The sequence below is a fragment of the Sorex araneus genome, chromosome 3, assembly GCF_027595985.1.
Source record: "Sorex araneus isolate mSorAra2 chromosome 3, mSorAra2.pri, whole genome shotgun sequence".
Classification (NCBI taxonomy): Eukaryota; Metazoa; Chordata; class Mammalia; order Eulipotyphla; family Soricidae; genus Sorex; species Sorex araneus.
Genome location: NC_073304.1, coordinates 190196772 through 190218029, shown reverse-complemented (window position 1 = coordinate 190218029; position 21258 = coordinate 190196772). Strand labels below are relative to the sequence as shown.

The following is a 21258-nucleotide window of genomic DNA, read 5'->3' as shown; positions in this document are numbered from 1 at the left end:
AACAAAACAAACGCCCCAAAATTGCTAGAACAATGCTCAGAAGATAAAATTGTTTCTTGGACGTTTGATCAAATACAGAAGTATTAGGAAAGAAGATTAGAGGTAGATTGAGACCACGTAGTAGGGGACCTTGAATGCCAGATAAAGCTTTGAAGGAACAGGACTTTTATATAGTTTGGTAAAAGGAAGATTTCAAACAATAAAAACGTCTAGGAAGACTTGTTATTCATTTTGGTTCTGTTAGGATATATATTTTGTGTGTGATTAAATGTTTTAGAGTGTGATTGGAAAGAGAGGTAGTACAGGAGATAAGTGGCTGCTGTCAGCAGAACCCTAGTTCAAATATCAGGCACCACCTCTGAGCACTAGGGGTCACTCCTGAGCACAGAGCCAGGAATAACCCCTGAGCAAGGCTAGGTGTGATCCCAAAACAAAACAAAGAAAAAACTTTAAAAATAAAACAAAAGCTTTAGGGAAGCAGATTTTAAGATGATACATTACATGCATATACAATGTAGCCCACGCAACCCACAGGAAAAACTTTATTCTAAAAAAAAAAAAAACTTTAAGCCACTTTTAACAATGTCCTGTGTTGTATTACAAGGAATGAAGACATGAAAGTGTAGAATCTTTTCTAGCAGATTATAATTGTATTTATTTTCGCCCTATCTTCTCTGATTATTTCTTCCTGGAAAGCTGGTCAAAGGTCTGGTAGCAATAGACCCACAAGAGAACAAAAATATTAAAAGTGGTGAGTAGTTTAATTATATGACTTCTGGCTAACCACATTATGTACAAGACACCTTGTGTACAATTTTGGAGAGAAGACTCTCCCACTTGTCCCCCAATCAGACTATTTTGTAAACAAGCCTAATTTGCCTCCCACAAAATTTCTAATATAAATATATTGGACACCTATGAAAAATTTGTTTTAAGCAATATTAGCTTGGTCATAAATCAGGCATCACTATTCCCACAAAATATTTGTGATGCTGAAAGTTGGTAAGTATATACTTTTATACTATTTAAACCATTAAATGTTTCACCTACTAGTAAGACAAGTGACAACTAAAAACAGTTGCACTTTGCATACTATCTGTTCTTTGAATTCTCAAAGAGAAGAACTGGACTAGGAAAATATGACATTTTGTGAAACACAAAAATGTAGTATACTTTGGGAAACAGAGAGTTAAAAATCTCTTGGAAGTTAACTTGGTATAACAGTAGGAAAAGCCTCTGTTGCTCTAGTTCTAAGGAAATGCTCGCCTTTTTCTCTAAAATAAAGCTTTCTGCAGGAGACAAACTCTACATAAGAAACAAGGTAAGTATAGGACAGAATTGCTGCAATTCATTAACTCTCAAAAACTTTATTCATTTAGGCATGCTAGGAAAACCATTTATGAATGTTAAATGTGCTGATCTGTTAAAATTCCATAAAACAGACCTCGAAATGCAGTCATTTGTGCCAGCTACAAGTAAATCACTGAGGCTGAGGCAGCATTTCAGAGAGACTAGGGCAAAGAACAAAACTAACCACAAAACGGCAGAAAAGAAACAAAGCCAAAGCATAGTCAAGTGTTAATGATTCACCATAGTTACTGGCCTAAAAACTAAAGTTAGCTAAACAATACAACTATCTGTTTACTTTGCACTTGTTTTCCTCATCTCTACAACAAAATATTTAGTGTACATTGATGCAGGTGGAAAATCAAAGCCTCCAGGGGTTTTTGTATTTTTGAACATTAATTTTAATGTGCAAATTTAATTTTTATTACTTTATCTCTGCAGAGTAATTGTCTTTAAGGAAAAACATAGGAATTGGTCTATTCAGTAATATGAAAAATTCACATTTTATATTTTCATCATGTGTTTTGTTTATATGCTTATTTCCTGAAGACACTGTAGTAGCTGTTTATGTGAATTCCAAAAGAGCAAAAGTGGAACTTAGGGGAAGGCCAATAACCATTCTGTGAATAACCAACTGAACTTAGAATTAGAAAACTGAATACCAGGTCCAAGTTTCTACTAGTAACTGTGAAGCTTTAATGGTTACTTAATCGCTCTTTCCTTTACCTCTGAGCTGGGAATATCAATAACTAACCCACCTTTCTTACAAAGTGATGATACAAATAAACCAAGGTAAACTACTCTGACACTGTACTGAATTTTGTACAACTCTTCTTATATCCCTATCAAATAATCTGGAAATTCCAGCATATAATATTTCAGTACTTGAATGTATTTGATTTTCTGGATGATGGAACATAAAATAAAATCACATTTAGCCCTGAGCCCTTTCCCAAAAAAAAATGTATTCGTCACAGCATTTCAGATAGTTCCCTAATAAGACCCCCCTTTTGAGAAACACATTCCCAGGGAGAATCCCTGTCTCTAATAAGTTGGTCTATGTCTGTACAAACTCATTTAATGTTTGTATATAGAGCATGCCTCAAGACATCTTAAATCATTACAAAGACTTAAAATTACTAACAGTTGCTTTTTCTTCAGTACAGGGCCAAAAAAAATTAGAAAGATTCCTAAGAAAGTCAACACAGAATTACCAAATTTTTTTAAGAGGAAATGATTAAAGCATGCTTTAAATTAACTTTTTAAGTCTTGATGCCCATTGATTTGGTCCTTGTGACTCTGACCATGAAAAAGCATTCTGACAGAAAGAACACCAGCTCCCAAGAGACCTCTTTATTGAGATGAGATTCAAAGGCCTTCAGATGAAAAGTGCCTGAACTCACTTCAAGAAAGAAATAGTTTTAAATGCGAGTGAGAATATAAATGCTAAATGATGATGTATACATTGTGGACCTGTTCTTTTTCTATTTTTGAGGATTAGGAAAGTAAAAAAATTTTCTTTGTTATCATAAATCATTATGATTAATAATTTATACTATTAGATGAGATTCTGGTGAAATTATTCTATTAGTATATTAATTCATTCTTGCACTTTGATCTACTGGCCATTTGAGGGAGTGAGAAGTTAAAGTAAGCAATAATATCTCTAGTTGGTCTTTGCATATTTTAATCCAAATATGGTAAAGGGCAGGGCTAACAAAGGGAGTGTCCATATAATAAACTGACTGACTCAGAACTTGTAACAGAAAATGAAAACAAACTCCAAGAGAACTCTGGACTTTGGTTAAAGTATCATTTAGACTTAAATTCCTAAGTCTTTCTTAAGAAATTGTTTTCTTTACTCTCTCTTCTGAATTACAGAAGTAAGATAAAACTACTTGACAAAATGACTTCTTGTCATGTTGCTGAAGAGCCTATAAAAAGGGTTGCTATCTTTGGAGGAACTCATGGAAATGAGCTATCAGGAATATTTCTAGTTAAGCACTGGCTAGAGAATGGCTCTGAGATTCAGAGAACAGGACTGGAGGTAAAGCCATTTATCACCAACCCAAGAGCAGTGAAGAAGTGTACCAGATATATTGACTGTGACCTGAATCGAGTTTTTGACCCTGAAAATCTTGGGTAAGACTGTATTTTGTGTTGTATGCACGTGTGAGTGTGAACAGTGGTTTGTGTGTAAGAGAGCACATATGTATGCATCATTCTCGTGTCTGTAAGTATAGCTGATGTTATGAATAAAATCACTTTCACTTTTAACCATACTCCATTATGAATTACACAATTATATAAATTAAGCGCTCACATGATCTTTTGTAAACTGTTTTTAAAGCACTAGACTTTCTTAAATGGTTTTCTTTTTAAATGCATTCTACACTAACTGAGACAATATATAACAAAGGTTTTTCTTTTCAATCATGTCTTTAAGAAAAGGATTTAATAATTCTTGGCTAAGTTATTATTAGAACACTATGATTACCTATAACATTTTTAGCTTTCTAGGTATGTCACTATGACTTTATCCAACTATGTTTATGGTAGTACATCAAGTTCTAGTTAAGAAAATTTTGATATTTTATGTACAAATGTATTTTTAAATCTAACAAAGTTCTGTGGATGTGCTACATATAGATTTATGGGTCCCAAGAATTTCTTCAACTGTGAATTGCAGAAATAGATACCTGTCATCCAAATTAAAAAAAATAAAATTTTAATATTTTAATTAATATTTGTTTAGTGAAATAGTGATTGAATACCCACCACCAGAAAGCATAGGAACATTCTCATTTAAGAAGTAGAATACTTATTTTCAGTGGCGAATCAATGATATACAAAACAGTCACCTGAATTTAAGCCCAGTTCTAACTTTCTGGGTATGCCTTTTTTTACATAATGAAAGTCTCTACTATAAACATTTTTTGCCACTTTTATCATTCATTTACCTAAAAATGTTAAGTTCCTATGCTTCTTGAGGTACTGTCCAGGTACTATGGAAACACTAAAACTAGGCACAAAATAGTTTGTACACACATACTACTAACTAGTTACATACTACAAGCTCAAACGTAAGACATGCACAGTAACAACTAATTCAGTACTGCTTCATGTGACAATTTTCTCATAAACTGACTTGAATTTAGAGAGATATCTAAGCTTAATCTCACCACAGATCAAAAGATGGCTACTAGATGTCTGACATATAACCTTATATATCAACATATCATTTTTTCTTTTTAGTGAACTTCAGTATAATAAATATATGTGATATATATTATAGGATATATTTTATATATACACTGAGTTTGTATAAATATGCCTCACTTTATGGAATACATGTATAGCAGGACAATGTTAGTTACACTTAAAATATCAAATTATATATTTGCTTGTGTAAATCTTTTTCAGAAATGCTTTATCTTCCTATTTGAGGTTTTATCAACACATTTAAAGTTAACATATTCACCTAAAATAGTTCTTAATGCATGTTACAAGTAAGAATTTGTTGGAGATAACTCTTTTAGTTGATCTAATCCAGGCATGAGAACTCAAAGTATCCATTAGATTTCAAGACTTCAAGCCTTTGCTCTGATGGGGCCTGAGCCATGATACAGTGGGTAGGGCACTTGCCTTGCATATGTCTGACCTTGGTTTGATCCCTAGCATCCCAAATTGTTCTCCTGAACCTTTCCAGGAGTAATCCTGAGCACCACCAGGTGTGGCCCAAAAATCAAAACACAAAAACCAAGAAACAAAAGTCTGGTTCTAAACATCAGGATGGCTTATGTTGTCACGTAGGGAAAAATTAGAAGCAGACAAGTTTGTGGTGGGAAGATCTCTTGAAACTGTTTCTTAAATTTTAAGATGAATATAGAAAGAAATACATAAAACACACATATAAACACATATACATATGTCTATATATCTATGGTGTTTCTGACATATAACCTTATATATCAACATATCATTTTTTCTTTTTAGTGAACTTCAGTATAATAAATATATGTGATATATATTATAGGATATATTTTATATATACACTGAGTTTGTGCCAGAAAGTAGAATTATTGTCATATGTATGAGAGCATATTTGTTTTCTTGTGTATTATAACAAAACCACATATTTAATGGTTTAATATAGTACCCATTTATTGGGCTGGAGTGATAGCACAGCGGGTAGGGCATTTGCCTTGGGTTTGATTCCTCCATCCCTCTCAGAGAGCCCGGCAAGCTACCGAAAGTATCCCGCCCACATGGCAGAGCCTGGCAAACTACCCATGGCATATTCGATATGCCAAAAACAGTAACAACAAGTCTCACAATGGAGACATTACTGGTACCTGCTTGAGCAAATCGATGAACAATGGGACGACAGTGCTACATCTATGGTGATATATCCATATACATCCATGAATATATATATATCCATACATATATAAGTGTGTGTGCATATATACACATATATATCCATATATATATTCATGAGGAACTATGTTTTATTAATACTATAGAAACCTGTAAACAGTGGTTTAAACAAGAACTTCTTTAGATTTTTCCTCTTGCAATCCCTTTTCTCCTGAGAAATGTAACACTGACAAGCACTGCCAGAAACCCCTTGGATTCATTACACATTTGATTTTCAATTAATGTGAGGTCATTGCACATTCCAAAAACCTTTTACTGTTGCCAATTTTTTTTGCCATGTTCATATTCATTGACATGACCCCATATAGGGTTGTAGCCCACCTTTAAGAAGCTAGGATCAATAATAAAGCTCTCGTTTTCACAAATATTAAGTCCAGAAGGTAGCAGTCCAGGAAAGGTGCAGGGCTTCAGTGGAATATTCAATACCACAGTCTGTTCTGTCTTCTTTCTACATTTAGCATGCTCCTTGTATCTTCTTGGTTTTTTACTTCACAATAAAAAACTGACTTTTCCACCTTCTTGATTGCATTCTCTGCAGGTGTTACCCTAGTTCAAGTTGTAGATATTTTAAAGATATTATCCAAAAATGGGGAATGGAAATTATAGAGAAATGATAAATTAATAAAGAAAAACCAACTTAGACCATCATCTTGCACCGTAAGATAATTATATCCTAGCCACTGTGGGAAGAGAGAAGTGAATAGATAGAAACTCATTTGATAATTCAATAAAAATTATTGATCCTCATGCTAGAAAATACATACATGAAAATACTTGCAAAAATTTATATCTTATTTAGGCTTTAGGTACACAGGAACCAACATCAGTGATTCCTAAACTTCAATTAATAAAACCTAATTAGATTGTATGAGCACCCAAGTTTGTATTAGAACTAGAGTACAAAAATATCCTGTGTTTGATGACTAGCCCCATAAATAGTTGAGAATGTGCAGAACTTAATTAAATCAAAATATCATTGATTAAATTAAAGAATGAGTTTTAAAATTGAAGTGAAATGGTAAATTCTATCTAAAATGCCCTTCCTATAGACACAAAATAAATTTTATATCATTGCAATATTATAATCAAATGGAGAAAGTGCGAATTTTCATTTATAAAGCTTTCAAATGATTCCACTTCTGTCACTGATTTTTTAATTAAAAGTTTAATATTAAGTTCCTTATGCACTGTGTTCTTATTATATGTTTATTTTTTCTTATTCACAGATGTTTTAATCTTTTTCTTTTTGTTAATAACAGCAAAAATACATCAGAGGACTTGCCATATGAAGTGAGAAGGGCTCAAGAAATAAACAATTTATTTGGTCCAAAAGATTCCTATGACATTATTTTTGATCTTCACAACACTACTTCTAACATGGGGTGTACTCTTATTCTTGAAGATTCCAAGAGTGACTTCTTAATTCAGATGTTTCATTATATTAAGGTAATGTCAATGTTATTAACGTATAAGTTAGCATAGGACCACTACTTTAAAGTCAGTTATGGATATGGATATGGAATTACTAGAAAGTGGTCAGGAGGGAGGGGATGAGATATAGCAGAAGATTTGAAGGAGTGGAAGAAACACAAGAATAGAGGCAATGGTGATAGGCAAGAGAAAAGGAGAGGAAATACATAAAATAATGCAATGAGTAACATACAAGGTGCTTTGTGATTATTGTATCTATTAAGCTATAAATATTTTATCCAGAAATATAACAAATAATAGGTCATTTGGCAAAACTGAGTAAAAGTAATACCAAAATTTTAAATGAGGTAGTTGAAGTATCTCAGTTAACAGTGTTAGAGTTCAAGAAAAGAGTGATTTTGAAATTGACTAAAGCCAATGATTATATAATAGGTTCTCTACTTATTTTTCTAATTTTTAAGATAGGCTCTTTTTAATCCTGCTTCTTGTCTCCATTTAATTGAGATACTGCAACATGCAACTGCTCTTTCAGTACTTCATATAAACTAATCATTTTGGCAGGATGGAGAGGGTGTTGGGCCACACCCAGCAATGCTAAGGGTTATTCTAGCTCTTCACTGAGGAATTACTCCTGACGGTGCTTGGGAGACCATATGGGGTGCCAGGGATGTAACCTCGGTTAGTCACATGCAATTTAAAACAGCCCTACCCACTGACTATCTCTCTGACCCCATAGCTAATTATTTTATGATTCAAAAATCTAGGTGAAAAATTCAGTCATTCACTGCCTATAGTGGGGGGGGGGAAATGAAAGCAAATAATAATAATAATAATGAATTGTATGCTTATTTCTCTAGAACAGCTTATCTTTCCTTCCAGAGAACTAGTATATTTTGTAAAAGAGTTTCAACACAGAACCAGAGAAACCTGATCACAGCCAACCTTGTTGTTGGCCCTGGCAAGCCCAGCACTGTGTATGGTCCCCTAGGCACCCTAGGAGTGATCTCTGAGCACAAAGCCAGAAGTAAGTCCCGAACACCACTAGATGTGGACCTAAAGCAAACCAAAATTTGTATCTTGCTGCTTTGTCATTGTGATTTATATAATTATCAATTCATAATCAAACGAACTACAGCCTACATTCATTGACTTTAGGTAAAATACTCAATTCCCAAAATCTATTTTCCTCATTTTATAAAATTGGCCAATAGACTGGAGAGAGAGTATAGGGTTCAAGTCAATTGCCTTGTGTGTAGCCAACCTGGTTCAATTCCTGCATTGCATGACTCCCCAAGCATCTACAAGAGTAACAGAACCAAGAGGAGCCCCTGACCACTACCTGAGGTAGCCAAAAAACTAAAAAAATATAATAGAATAAAATAAATTAGCACAACATTTACCCCCAAATACTGTTAAAAATCCTTAAATCAGATAAATATGTCAATGATGCCGTCTTATACCTAATGTAAAGGTCAACTTTTTGAATAGGGTTCTTATTTTCCCCTATGAATTTTGACAATAGATAGTTGTAGGAAGGCATAGTGTAGCCATTCTTTGTTGTTCATTGAGGGGAACAGCTGAATCCTTTGGTTGCCAGACACAGAAGCAGTCTGGATGACTTGTTAACAAAACTGTCTTGAATTCTTATTCAGACTGGTGGCAGTTGGGGAGTTATCCAACTTCTATAGAGACATTGACCACAGGGATAAATCAGAATCTACAAAAATTCTATACTAAATTAACTATAATTGTAACTAGTGGTTGGCAGAGCCTGGCAGGCTACCCATGGCGTATTTGATATGCCCAAAACAGTAACAAGTCTCACAATGGAGATGTTACTGGTGCCCGCTCAAGCAAATCGAAGAGCAACAGGATGACAGTGATACAGTAACAGTGTAACTAGTGGTTAAAAATAACCAGATTTTGGGGCTGGAGTGATAGCACAGTGGGTAGGGTGTTTGCCTTGCACGAGGTCGACCGGGGTTTGATTCCCAGCATCCCATATGGTCCCCTGAGCACTGCCAGGAGTAATTCCTGAGTGCATGAGCCAGGAGTAACCCCTGTGCATCACCAGGTGTGACCCAAAAAGCAAAAAAAATAAAATAAAATAACCAGATTTTTTTTTTTGCTTTTTTGGGTCACAGCCAGCAATACTCAGGGGTTACTCCTGGCTCTGCATTCAGGAATTCTTCCTGGCAGTGTTCGGGGGGACATATAGGATGCCGGGGATTGAACCCAGGTCAGCTGTATGCAAGGCAAATACCCTCCCTACTGTCCTATCATTCCACTTCCCAAATAACCTGATTCTTTATGAAGGAAACATTTTTATTATTTAATCATGATTCTAGAGAATTGTCTCATTTATATTTTTCCCATAAAACTACTCATAATTCATATTTTCTATAATTCATGTATATGTTTTCAAATTATAAAAATATTGGGTTGTAGGGTAGCACTGTCATCCTGTTCATCGATTTGCTCAGGCGGGCACCAGTAACATCTCTATTGTGAGACTTGTTACTGTTTTTGGCATATCAAATACATCACGGGTAGCTTGCCAGGTTCTGCTGTGCAGACGGGATACTCTCCATTAGTCTAAGTTAATAAAGTAAGATATTGGTAACATTTATTCTAGCAGCAAAGGGAAAGAAACATAAGATTTTACAGAATAATAAAGATGTTTTAATTTTTTTCAGGCTTCCTTGGCTCCATTACCCTGCTATATTTATCTTATTGAACATCCTTCCCTCAAGTATGCAACCACTCGTTCTATAGCCAAGTTCCCTGTTGGTAAGTCACATTTTCCATTGTCACAATCAAACAAACGAATGTCTTGATGAAACTGTGAAAATTATTTTTAAAAGACTATTTAGACACTTTGGTACTGAATATGGTGTGATGACTTACACTTTTGAAGAGGTATGAAATTGTGGCCCGAAAATAAGTATCACTTGTATCACTTGTCATCCGGTTGTTCATCCATTTGCTTGAACGGGCGCCAGAAACGTCTCATTCTTCCCTCGAATGAGTATAAACTGACATTATCCTTTCAAAGTTTCCAATAAGTATAAACTGACATTATTCTTTCAAAGTTTGAAAATCTTGTGCTATAGATATTCTACAGAAGGTAAGGTGCTTCTCACCCTGGTCTGAATCCAGGTACCACATATGGTCCTTTGAGTCCCACCAGGGATCACTCCTGAGCAGAGTCAGGAGTAGCCTCTGAACACTTTCGGGTATGGCTCCTTACCAAAAAAAGGAAAAGAAAATAACTCCAAATTGAAAACTGTAGGCTTTTATTTGCTGCCACAGAGAAACAAAATCTCTATCCTTTATTCTTAAGCATTTCACTTATTTAAAACAATAACCCATACTTTGATATTATGCTTTCCCCATCTGATACCTTGGTTAAGCGTTCAAAATTCTTAATAATCAAATAATTAGGATAACCTTAAAATTGCCTGTATTGTTTGACAACTTGTTGAAAATTATTTTGCTTTTCGTTAAACCAAGGATTAAAACAAGGATTAACTTGGGATCTAACAAAAGTAATTTTTAAGTTGTAACCAAATAGTTTAGTCTGAAATCATGTTAATAAGACACTCGAGAATGGAGCAAAGCAAAAGAGAAGGTGTGAGAAGATATATAAGAATGTAAGTCAGTCTGATGAGAGCAAATAAGAGGTAAAATGTATTTATAGTCTAGGAACTGGTAGGGCAAACAAGTGAATGGATAACAATCATTTTATGGGAATCTCTACTGAAAAATGAGCAATGAGGGAAGTCAGAAGATTTATTCACAGATCTCAGTATCTTTGTTTGTATTGGAAGATAGGGAGGGTGTCTTGGATCAAAAGTCAGATATATTTTCTTTTTTTTTTTTTTTGCTTTTAGGGTCACACCCAGCGATGCTCAGGGGTTACTCCTGGCTTTGCACTCAGGAATTACTCCTGGCAGTGCTTGGGGGACCATATGGGATGCCGGGGATTGAACCCAGGTCGTCCACGTGCAAGGCAAACGCCCTACCCGCTGTGCTATCGCTCCGGCCCCCAGATATATTTTCTTTCCATTATAAAAGATTCAAGTTCTCTCAGTTCAGTTTTTTTTCTCCCTCTTGAGCTACAGAAAGCTGCTCAATGAAACTGAGGAAATTTGATGTAGCAGGATCCAGGCTGAAGTTCATTTGATTATGAATTGATAATTATATAAATCACGATGACAAAGCAGCAAGATATAATGTTTTGTTTTGCTTTAGGTCCACACCTAGTGGTGTTCAGGACTTACTTCTGGCTTTGTGCTCAGAGATCACTTCTAGGGTGCCTAGGGGACTGTGTGTGGTCCCCTAGTGCTGGGCTTGCCAGGGCCAACAACAAGGTTGGCTGTGTGCAAGGCAAGCACCTTAAACCCTGTGCTATCTCCTTGGCCACTTTTTATATAGTTCTAAAGTATTTATTTAATTTTATCTTTTGGTTTTGATATCCCTGATGGTGGTCAGGGGCTACTCCAGGCTTTGTACTTGGGGGGTCGCTCCTGACCAGGGAACAATGGGATGCTGGGTACTAAAACCAGGCATGTTACTCCATACCAATGAGCAATTTCTCCAGTTTAATCTTTGGCACTGAATATGGTCTCATTGCCCGGTTTGGCAAATAAATAAATAAATAAATAATTTCTTCTAAGACCATTATTTCTGCTCTGTTTCTGACTCTGCTATGGCCGCATATTATAAATTTAACTATTCTCTTCTGGAATAAAATATTGTGTTAGAGTTAGTTTGGAATTTTAAAAATGTGTTTATTCTACCAATTATGGTTCATTCATAATAAGAAAGGAGCGCATTTTTAGTGATTGTCTTGCTCCTGCCTTTCATTGGTCCACCAAAAGACCTCCCACACAAAACCCACTTTCAAAACAAATATGAATATGTAGAATGTATTTGACTGGTATGAGGGAAACATGAGCACAAAAATGTATAAATCTGTAACTGTACCCTCACTGTGACTCACTAATTAAAAAATAAATAAATTTTTTAAAAAAGAATGGATTTGATGGTAAGAAACTCAAAATGACCTTAAGAAGTATCTTACTATTTTACATAACAGCTCAACAACATCAAGAAAAGTCAGGATTTGTTCTTTCTGCTCTGCCATCTTTAACATGCCGCTAGATATGCCTAGGGCCACAACATGTCCACGATAATTTCAAGGATCATAAGTTAATGTGACAGTAGATAGCAGAAGAAAGGAAACACTTATGAACTTCCCTAAAGACTTTCCATTATGGCCACTTGGTCAGAAGTGGATTACGTGTCGTTCCCAAATAGTTACCAAAGTTATAAGATGACTATGATTGACATGATCTATTCCACACTATGTCTAAGCTGTAGAAAGTCCCAACCACCTCAAAGATTAAATATCTAACCAAAATCAGGGCTCTTTTAGCAATGAAGGAAGTAGAATGGATTTGGGATAGGCCACCAACAATGTCTTTTACATTCACAAGCACATTTTCACCTATTTGACAAATTATTTAAGTGTTGCCTTAACCCCTAGCTCATCCTGTCTAGATTTCTATGAGTAAAATGCATGTCTTTTCTCCTGCTTAAGCTAAATATCAATGTCCATAAATGTTTCTCTTTGTAGACACTTATGATTTTAACTATACAATTTTTATCTCATAAATTTTATGATTTGTAAATATTTATTCTATTAAGGGATATTTTTAAAAGGTCCCAATATCTCACTATTCTAATATAACTCTGACTTCTTTTTGTCTCACCCAGTCTTTATTCACTATGCTTATAATTCACACTCATAAATGTTCTGCTATGTTTTTTACCTGTCATTATGTCTCATGTATTTTCCATGAAGCTTCAGAGTTTACCTTTTAAATAACTTTTACAACTCTGGTTTCTCTTCAGATCTCATAAATCTTTCACTTTTTAAGTCATTTTTACTGACCTTAAACTTGATATATTAAAATGTTCAAATTTATAATATATTCTAATTCTAAATAAACATGACCATTTACCCTTTTGTATCAAGGTATAGAAGTTGGGCCCCAGCCTCAAGGAGTTCTGAGAGCTGATATTTTGGATCAGATGAGAAAAATGATTAAACATGCTCTTGATTTTATAAATAATTTCAATGAAGGTAAGTGGTGGGATGGAGTTGTTTCCTTAACTGTGTGTTGTGCATGCATGTCCCCATGCACACATGCATGTGTGTATGTGTATGTGTATGTGTATGTGTATGTGTGTCTGTGTCTGTGTGCCCTGCTCATGGATAGGGAGAATTAACATTATCAAAATGGCAATACTGCCCAAAGCACTATACAAATTTAATGCAGTCCCTATCAGGATACCCATGACATTTTTCAAAGAAATAGACAAAACACTCCTGAAATTTATATGGATCAATAAACCCCCACAAATAGCTAAAGCAATCCTTGGAAAAAAGAAGATGGGTGGTGTCACCTTCCCCAACTTCAAACTCTACTACAAAGCAGTAGTAATTAAAACAGCATGGTATTGGGATAAAAATAGACCTACAGACCAATGGAACAGAGTTGAATATCCTGTCACACACCCCCAAATATATGGCCACTTAATCTTTGACAAAGGAGCAAGAAATGCAAAGTGGAACAAGGAAAACCTCTTCAACAAGTGGTGCTGGGAAAACTGGATAGCTATCTGCAAAAAAATGAACTCTGACCTCTGTCTAATGCCAGGCACAAAAGTCAGATCAAAGTGGATTAAAGACCTCTTAACCATTTCTTCGACGCTCTTAAAGGCGTTCCATGCTGCTCTCTTCCTCCTATGCAGTTCTGGTGCCACGTTCATTCCTCATGTTGAGTTCTCACAGTACACATAACTGCTGCATCTGGAGATGTTTGTTCCATTGAGAGCAAATGGAGCATCAGGGACTAGTTCATTTTTCATGAGCATCGTCTTGTTGAGGTTCAGCTGCAGTCCAACCTTTCCACACTCGCGGTCAAAGTTGGCCAGCATTTGTGCCGCTTGGCTAATGTTTGGAGTAATGAGAACGATGTCATCAGCGAAGCGGAGGTGGTATAGTTGCCGACCATCTATCTTTATTCCCATTCCTTCCCATTCCAGTCATTCATTTTCCATAATCCCCGCACCATATTTGATAGGGTTCAAATATGGTGCGAACCATAGGAACAACTCTAAGGGTGATTGGAGGCTGCCCTTAAAGCCTCCATCCCTCTCGGAGAGCCCGGCAAGCTACCAAGAGTACCCCGCCTGCACAGCAGAGCCTGGCAAGCTACTCGTGGTGTATTCAATATGCCAAAAACAGTAATAACAATGGGCCTCATTCACCTGACACTGAAAGAGCCCCCAATATGGCAGCGTTAAGAAAGATGAGCAAGGAGAGGCTGAAAAAATCTCAGGGACTAACTAGACTGCCAAAACGAAGAGAGACTAAAATAACTGTACTTTCTTTCTTTTAAAAAAAAAATTTCTATTAAATCACCATGTGGAAAGTTACAAAGCTTTCAGGCTTAAGTCTCAGTTATACAATGCTCAAACACCCATTCCTTCACCAATGTACATATTCCACCACCAGAAACCCCAGTATACCTCCCCTCCCACCCCGCCCCTCACCCCCCACCTGTGTAGCTGATAAGTTTCACTTTACTTTTCTCTTTACTATGATTACATTCAGTATTTCAACAAAAAACTCACTATTATTGTTTGGAGTTTCCCCCCAACATCAGACCTGTTGAAAAGGATGCATTTGATAATTTGTTTTCCATTGCTGATAATGAAGAGATATGAGGAAATTTCTACCAGAAATTGCATCACTGCAAGCTCGTACCTCCCTTTTGTGATTGTCATAAGATGGCAGCTGGAGCTCAGTTCACAGTCTAGAGACATTTCTGCAAGAAGCTGCTGGTAACCAAAGTAATTTAGCTGGCCTTCGGGGCCATGGTCATGCAGCAGCGGAGAGGCCGCACACGTGCGGCCTCTGGAATTCCATCTTTTGACTGTCTGTACTTTCAATGCACGTATGCTGGCATCAGAAGCATCCATCAGAACCTAATGGTGCAAGCGCAGAAGATCAAGTATGACGTCACTGGTCTGACTGAAACGAGAAGACATCAATCACATCACGCTGTTTTCGACACTGGAGAAGAATTGTTCCTCAGATCATGTGACAACAGAGGCATCGGTGGTATTGGTGTCCTTGTCAACACAAATTTGGCCATGAGCATTGATTCATTCGAATGCCTAACAACTCGAATCGGATGATTACGCTTGAATAGATGTGGCTCACTGCCGGTGGTTTCTATCTTCGTCGTCTATGCACCAACATCCAACTACGATGAAGAAGAAATTGAGAAGTTCTACAGGGAACTGGAGAGGTTCTATAAAGAAGACCACACCTTCTATAAGGTGTGGTGATTTTAATGCCAACATAGGACTGAGAAGGTCACCCAAAGAACTCCACATTGGGACTCATGGCCTAGAATGGAACGATCAGGATGAGAGACTGTCTGAGATCATCATGTCGACCAAGACCATCCATGGTAACTCACAGTTCCAAAAGGCCGAATCTAAACGCTGAACATGGGAGTCTCCCGGTGGACAGTCCCACACTGAAATTGATCACATCATATTCAATCCAAGGTTTTGCCTGATCGATGTTGCTGTTGTCCCAAAATTCCAAATGGGATCGGACCACCATCTCCTTCGTGCAAAATTCTACTTCACAGAGCAGGGAGAAAGGTCTGCAAAGTTTAGGTTTAAGAAGGGAACTCCCAGAATGACCACCAACTGGGAGCTCTGTGGCACTATGTGGCAATGTGGGAAGATGCCATCCTTGACAACATCGACAAGGAATATGATCGACTGGTTCAGCACCTCCATGACTGCTCATGGGATGTACAGCGGTACATATATAAACAGCATCTTTTCCAAGTTTCTGGGCATTGGACATTTAATATTTTGCCTCTTTGGAAGGTAGGTTGGCTTTAGCAAATAGCCAGCATTCCAAGATCTCAAAGCTCAACTGTCCAAGTGCTCAACATAGTTAAGAGAAAGAGCACAATGCTCTGGTCACCTAATCTGCTGAAGATATGCTTTCAAACAGTGTCAGAGCTGCAAGGGCCGCCAAAAGAAAAAACGCAAAACCTCCATCTGACGGGTAAAGAGCAAGCCTCTAGCAGTTTCAATTCTTGATCACTATTGCACAGCTAGGAAATTAGAGCTCAGATCGCCTGTCTCACAATCATAGGTGCTTTTCCTTCTATACTGGGTTTATGTCTGGTTTCCACCTCTGGCCAGCAGTATGCTTATGGACAGTGTGGATAATTCAAGAACTCTTTTTGGCTTAAAGTTGTTTGTGAATATTCTTAACTAAATATGGAATTGCTGTCCCTATAACTGTCTATTTCATTTGGGGGTTGTGGGTATTGCTCTTCCTTCCTTAAAATACCAACTTCCCTTTACAGGAGTTTTTTTTTCTTTTATTTTTTATTTATTTATTTTTAATTAGTGAACCACCGTGAGGGTACAGTTACAGATTTATACACTTTTGTGCTTATGCTTCCCTCGTACAAAGTTCGGGAACCCATCCCTTCACCAGTGCCCATTCTCCACCACCAGTAAACCCAGCATCCCTCCCACCCTCCCCAATCCCATCTCCTCCACCCCACCCTGCCACTGTGGGAGGGCGTTCCCTTCTGTTCTCCCTCTCTAATTAGCTGTTGAGGTTTGCAATAAAGGTGTTGAGTGGCACTGTGCTCAGTCTCTAGCCCTCATTCAGCCCACAACTCCCTTCCCCCACATGGCCTTCGACTACATTGTAGTTGGTGATCCCTTCTCTGAGTTGCCCTTTCCCCAGAATGTGAGGTCAGCCTCCAAGCCATGGAGTCAACCTCCTGGTACTTATTTCTACAATTCTTGGGTGTTAGTCTCCCACTCTGTTATTCTATATGCAATAGATGAGTGCAATCTTTCTATGTTACAGGAGTTTTTTTTAAGTTACTATATACATATATATATATATACATATTATTTTGCCCTAGGAAAAGAATTTCCTCCCTGTGCAATTGAAGTCTATAAAATAATAGAAAAAATTGATTATCCCAGGAATGCAAATGGAGAAATTACTGCTATTATCCACCCTAATCTGCAGGTAATATTTGCTATTTCTTTAAGATATTCAAAATGATAATATCCTACCTTGACTAGAAACTTACAGTTCATAAATTGTAAAATGTTTTACATACATGACTCACTGGTGCTCTCAGGCACTGCATTGTAGGTGATAGATTCAGGCCACATACTAGATAGTAGTTGGTATTTGCCCTGGGGATCTATCATAATCATGGTCTCTGCTTTCATGGAATTTATAGTATATGTATATGTATATATATGTCTAAGTTATTATATCAAAGATAAGTGCTGGGGGACAATAAGGTAAAGAACTCAGATGTCTCCACCAAGAAAAACGAAGATAACCAACTGGGGATCTATCATAATCATGGTCTCTGCTTTCATGGAATTTATAGTATATGTATATGTATATATATGTCTAAGTTATTATATCAAAGATAAGTGCTGGGGGAAAATAAGGTAAAGAACTCAGATGTCTCCACCAAGAAAAACGAAGATAACCAACTGCTCTAGCTAAATTATGAGGAGGGAAAAGGGTAGTCAGAACCCCTCTCAGAAAAGGTAAAATTTCTGCTCAAGTGCCATGGGTAGGAATTATTATGTTAAAACATAAAAAAACAGATTTAGAAGTTAGAGCCTTCCCATAGTCATATAGTTTTTAGAAGAATGTAGCACTGTAGCATTTGTAGTCCCATTGTTCATCAATTTGCTTAAGAGGGCACCAGTAACGTCTCCATTGTGAGACTTGTTACTGTTTTTGGCATATCAAATATGCCACGGGTAGCTTGCCAGGCTCTGCCATGCGGGCGGGATACTCTTGGTAGCTTGCCGGGCTCTCCACGAGGGACAGAGGAATCAAACCTGGGTTGGCCTCGTGCAAGGCAAATGCCTTACCCACTGTGCTATCGCTCTAGTCCTTTTAGACGTCCTTTTTTTTTTTTAATTGAATCACCATGTGGAAAGTTACAAAGCTTTCAGGCTTAAGTCTCAGTTACACAATGCTCAAACACCCATCCCTTCACCAGTGCACATATTCCACCACCAAGAACCACAGTAAACTTCTCTCCCACCCCCCCACCCCCTCAGCCTCCCACCCCGCCTGTGTAGCTGATAAATTTCACTTTACTTTCTCTTTACTTTGATTACATTCAATATTTCAACAAAAATCTTACTATTATTGTTAGAAGTCCTTTTAGAAGAATACAATGGCATAATTCTGCCTCTAGGCCATGGGTCAAACCAGCACAACACCAAGGATTAGGCACTCAGGTTTACCCTGAGAGCTTCCTTAATCACTAATCCATCTTCCAGGCCCTTTTCTCTCTGGGGATCCTGAGCAGCAGGATGGCCTCACCATGTGCAGGTGGCACCAGAACCTTGGGCCAGAGAACTAGCACAGTGTAAGTTGTTTGCCTGGCATACTGCCCAGTTCCAGTCTCCAGCATGGCATATTCACACAGGCACCACCAGGAGTAATCTCCAAGAACAGAACTAGGAGTAAGCCCTGAGCGCAACTGAGCATGGTTTAAAGACCTAAATAAACAACAAACATACAGCCTTGCACTTGAATCACAAACAATACGACAGTCCTAATCACCTCAAGGCATGAGGTTTGAGTTTACAACCTGTGTTTGCCATTGAGCCTTTTTTTTTTTTTTGCTTTTTGGGTCACACCTGGCGATGCAGAGGGGTTACTACTGTGAGCCATCTTTTAGCTTCTCTAGGTGTCTAGATCTTGACATAAAATGTTTAGAGGAAAAAAATGTAATTGATGTGTTTTATTGTTTCCTGAAAGGATCAAGACTGGAAGCCATTGCATCCTGGGGATCCTGTGTTTTTAACTCTTGATGGAAAGACTATTCCATTAGGCGGAGATAGTACTGTGTACCCAGTATTTGTAAATGAGGCTGCCTATTATGAAAAGAAAGAAGCTTTTGCCAAAACAACTAAATTAACACTCCAAGCAAAAAGTATTCATTGTTCTTTCCATTAGAAATTGCTTCTTATTCACTACTTTTGCTATCTGTTTAAAAACTCTACTAGTTTTTAAACTGCTCATGAGCAGGATTGTGCCTTATTCAACTTCATATCCATAGTACCTAGCCCCATGCCTTTCACAAGTGGGCATTCAGGTAAATTTCTTTAACAAATGAATAAATTAATGAGTGAGTATATTTAAAGATATCATATTTTATGTATTTAGTTTGTTCCATAAGGTATATTTCTTACTTTTGTGCAACTTTTATACTTTATATTTTGATAAATTAACATTCTTAATAAGTAGTCTTTTAATTCAAATTGTTTAAAAAGTAATCTGATCACAGAATTAAATATTCCATGTTTACAAGTAATGTATAGATGCTAAGAAACTAATGGTGCAGACTTGTTATTTTTCAACTGTATGCTACTTTATGTTTTAATAAATAATTATTAAGTGTCAATTCTATAAACTTTATGTGAAATCCAGAGGTTTTCAAATGTTCATTGAAGATGAAATGTGAATGAAAAATGTGGGTTTATTGTTAAGATTACATTACGAGTAAATCAAGAAACTCTTAAATGGCCTTTCTCCATACAAAGCATATCCTCTTTCATGTGCCCATTTGTTCCTACTCTCCTTTATTCTGAAAGTTATTTCCCACCTTAAGAAAGTTGACTGAAACATATTTCTCACAACCTCTCATTTTGAAACAACACTTTTCTTAATTCCCAACCAACATGTGAAGTCTTTAGACTCTAGAAGAATAGATAGTAAAGAGTGAAGGCAATGGACAATATAAGGAACATGACAAAATTTGTGTCTCTGATTCCAAAACAGTCTTTCAAGAAACATCCACAAACTACCATGACTCTCCTCCTCTTTGGGTTAAATCACTTTCTCTTTTGGCTGAAATGATAGCACAGCAGGTAGGGTGTTTGCCTTGCACTCAGCCCACCCAGTTTTGATTTTCAGCATCCGATATGGTCCCCTGAGCATGGCCAGGAGTAATTCCTGAGTTCATGAGACAGGAGTAACCCCTGTGCATCGCCAGGTGTGACCCAAAAACAAAACAAAGCAAAATAAAAAAACAAAAAACCACTTCCTCTCTTTAGCTTCTCCACTTCCTTTTAGGCCACAGCAACCAAGCAAAAAACATATTTATCTCACGATTTGGGTTCAAGGAATCCATGTTAACAACTTCAAATATATTTACCAAAACCATACTATTATCTGCAATATATATGTGTAAGCATTTTTATTCTTCCAGATAAAATGCCATTTAGCTAATTTCATTCCATATTTTATATTCTATAGAGTACAATTAAACTAGTTCTACATTTTTCAGCATTTTTGTACTTTACCAAAATTATTTTCATTAAAATAAAATCTCTTCCTCTTTAGATCTAGAGTAACAAATTGATTTATCAATGAGTTTTTATGTACATAATAAATTTATCAAACTTCCTACCATGCATATTCCTTTGTATTCAACATCTGAGTCCAAGCTTTCTGGGCCAATTTTTTCCCCAGATATAAATTTTGGTAATAATACTTTGTACTTCCATCAAATTTCAATTACTTAGAAAATTTACAATGTTTAGTTGAAGTTATTCTGGTTTCAAATTTTGTTTTGACTGTTTCTATCAGGTCAAGTTTTCTCTGACTCATTAGTTTTCAGAGTTTCTAATTAGATATAATCATCCCCCTTTTTTCTTTCTTGTGGTGTTTGCATATTGTGAGTTGTGGTCCTTGCTGGGAATCCCACATCAGGTTCCACTGTCTGCAGTGCTCACTGGGAATCAGTCCTTTTAGTTATGGTATTTGTATATATCCCAGAAGTGCTCACTGGGATTCACACACATGTTAGCCACAGGTCACTCTCCGGACTTCACTGCTTTCATATCTTTTGAGTTCAG

At 36.7% G+C, this 21258-nt stretch overlaps 1 protein-coding gene across 1 annotated transcript; it reads left to right on the top strand.

The window, feature by feature from the left end:
- The first annotated feature begins 1227 nt into the window (after positions 1-1227).
- Positions 1228-20785, top strand: ASPA (aspartoacylase). Its single transcript, XM_004604966.2, has 7 exons — positions 1228-1321; positions 3229-3489; positions 7047-7233; positions 9915-10008; positions 13262-13369; positions 17271-17380; positions 19157-20785. The coding sequence occupies exons 2-7, from the start codon at positions 3254-3256 to the stop codon at positions 19352-19354; spliced, it is 933 nt and encodes a 310-aa protein (XP_004605023.1). The 5' UTR covers positions 1228-1321; positions 3229-3253; the 3' UTR covers positions 19355-20785.
- The last annotated feature ends 473 nt before the right edge of the window (positions 20786-21258 follow it).